The sequence below is a fragment of the Cebus imitator genome, unplaced genomic scaffold (assembly GCF_001604975.1).
Source record: "Cebus imitator isolate Cc_AM_T3 unplaced genomic scaffold, Cebus_imitator-1.0 Scaffold170, whole genome shotgun sequence".
Taxonomy (NCBI): Eukaryota; Metazoa; Chordata; class Mammalia; order Primates; family Cebidae; genus Cebus; species Cebus imitator.
Genome location: NW_016107485.1, coordinates 108,959 through 110,750, shown reverse-complemented (window position 1 = coordinate 110,750; position 1,792 = coordinate 108,959). Strand labels below are relative to the sequence as shown.

Genomic DNA, 1,792 nt, shown 5'->3' with positions numbered 1-1,792 from the left:
TACCCTTAGACACACAGTAGCTACTCACTAAACATTGGCCACCTCTTCTGGCTCCTTTTTTTTTTTGAGACAGAGTCTTGCTCTGTTGCCCAGGCTGGAGTGTGGTGGCGAGATCTCAGCTCACTGCAACCTCTGCCTCCCGGGTTCAAGCAGTTCTCTGCCTCAGCCTTCTGAGTAGCTGGGATTACAGGTACCCATTCACAACCCCTGGCTAGTTTTATATTTTTAGTAGAAACAGGGTTTCACCATGGCTGGCTTACTTTATCAGTTTGAAGCAAGTTCTTTCTCTTCCTAGTTTTCTGAGAGTTCTTATCACTAATGGAAATTAGAAATTACAAAACCCTTTTTCTCCATTTATTGGGATTGTCTAAATTTGGCCTTTTTTTTTTTGAGACAGAGTCTTGCTCTTTCACCTAGGCTGGAGTGCAGTGGTGTGATCTCAACTCACTGCAACTTCCGCCTCACGGGATCAAGCGATTCTCTGCCTCAGCCTCCTGAGTAGCTGGGACTACAGGCATGCACCACCACACCTGGCTAAGATAAAGGGGAAAAGTAAATAACTAGGTTGGCAAAAAAATTAAATGATTAAACAGAAAAAAAATAGATTTTATTTTTTTGAGATGGAGTGTTGCTCTGTCACCCAGGCTGGAGTGCAGTGGCAGAATCTCAGCTCACTGCAACCTCCACCACCCAGGTTCAAGCGATTCTCCTGCCTTAGCCTCCCAAATAGTTGGGATTACAGGTGTGTACCACCATGCTGGGCTAATTTTTGTATTTTTAGTAGAGACAGGGTTTTACCACGTTGGCCAGGCTGGTCTTGAATGCCTGACCTTGTAATCAATTTGCTCCAACCTCCCAAAGTGCTGGGGAAAAAAAAATAAATTTTAAAAGGCAATACCATTTACAGGATGCAGGGGTTCCTTCCGTTTCAGTGCTGAATGGGATAATGACAATTCCTTTTCCTCGTGCTGATTTTTAAAGCCGTCATCTATGGTGCTCTTAGCCTCTGAGAATTTCCATTCAGTGTAGTTCACCTGCTTCAGAATAAAACAATACCACATAGCTGGTAATGTCTTGGTTTTCTTCATTTCTTCCTTCCTTCTTTTTAAATATTAGCTCTTTTTATCTTATTATTTAGAGACAGAGTCTTGCTCTGTCACCAGGCTGGAGTGCAGTGGTGCAATCTCAGCCACTGGAACCCTCACCTCCCAGGTTCAAGTGATTCTCCTGCCTCAGCCTCCCAAGTAGCTGGAACTACAGGTGCCTGCCACCATGCCCGGCTAATTTTTAGTAGAATCAAGGTTTCACCATGTTAACCAGGATGGTCTCTATCTCCTGACATCATGATCCACCCGCCTTGGCCTCCCAAAGTGCTGAAATTACAGGCATGAGCCACTACGCCCGGCCTTTTTAACTTTTATTGCTTTTTTGAGACAGAGTATTGCTGTCACTCAGGCCATAGTGCAGTGGCATCATCTTGGCTCACTGCAACCTCTACCTCCCAGGTTCAAGCGATTCTCCTGCCTCAGCTTCTTGAGTAGCTGGGATTACAGAAGCCCACCACCACACTTCACTAATTTTTCTATTTTTGGTAGAGACAGCGTTTCACCATTTTGGTCAGGCTGGTCTCAAACTCCTCACCTCATATGATCTGCACGTCTTGGGCTCCCAAAGTTCTGGGATTCCAGGCATAAGCCCAGCCAATACTAGCTATTTTTTTTTTTTTTTTGAGACGGAGTTTTGCTCTTGTTACCCAGGCTGGAGTGCAATGGCGCGATCTCGGCTCACCGCA

At 45.1% G+C, this 1,792-nt stretch overlaps 1 protein-coding gene across 1 annotated transcript in view; it reads right to left on the bottom strand.

The window, feature by feature from the left end:
* RPGRIP1 (RPGR interacting protein 1) overlaps positions 1 to 1,792 on the bottom strand; it is a 90,607-nt gene that overhangs the window by 30,625 nt on the left and 58,190 nt on the right. Inside the window, exon 19 of the mRNA XM_037744282.1 lies at positions 899 to 1,037. Within this exon, the coding sequence (XP_037600210.1) occupies positions 899 to 1,037 (139 nt within the window). The remainder of the gene's footprint in view (positions 1 to 898; positions 1,038 to 1,792) is intronic.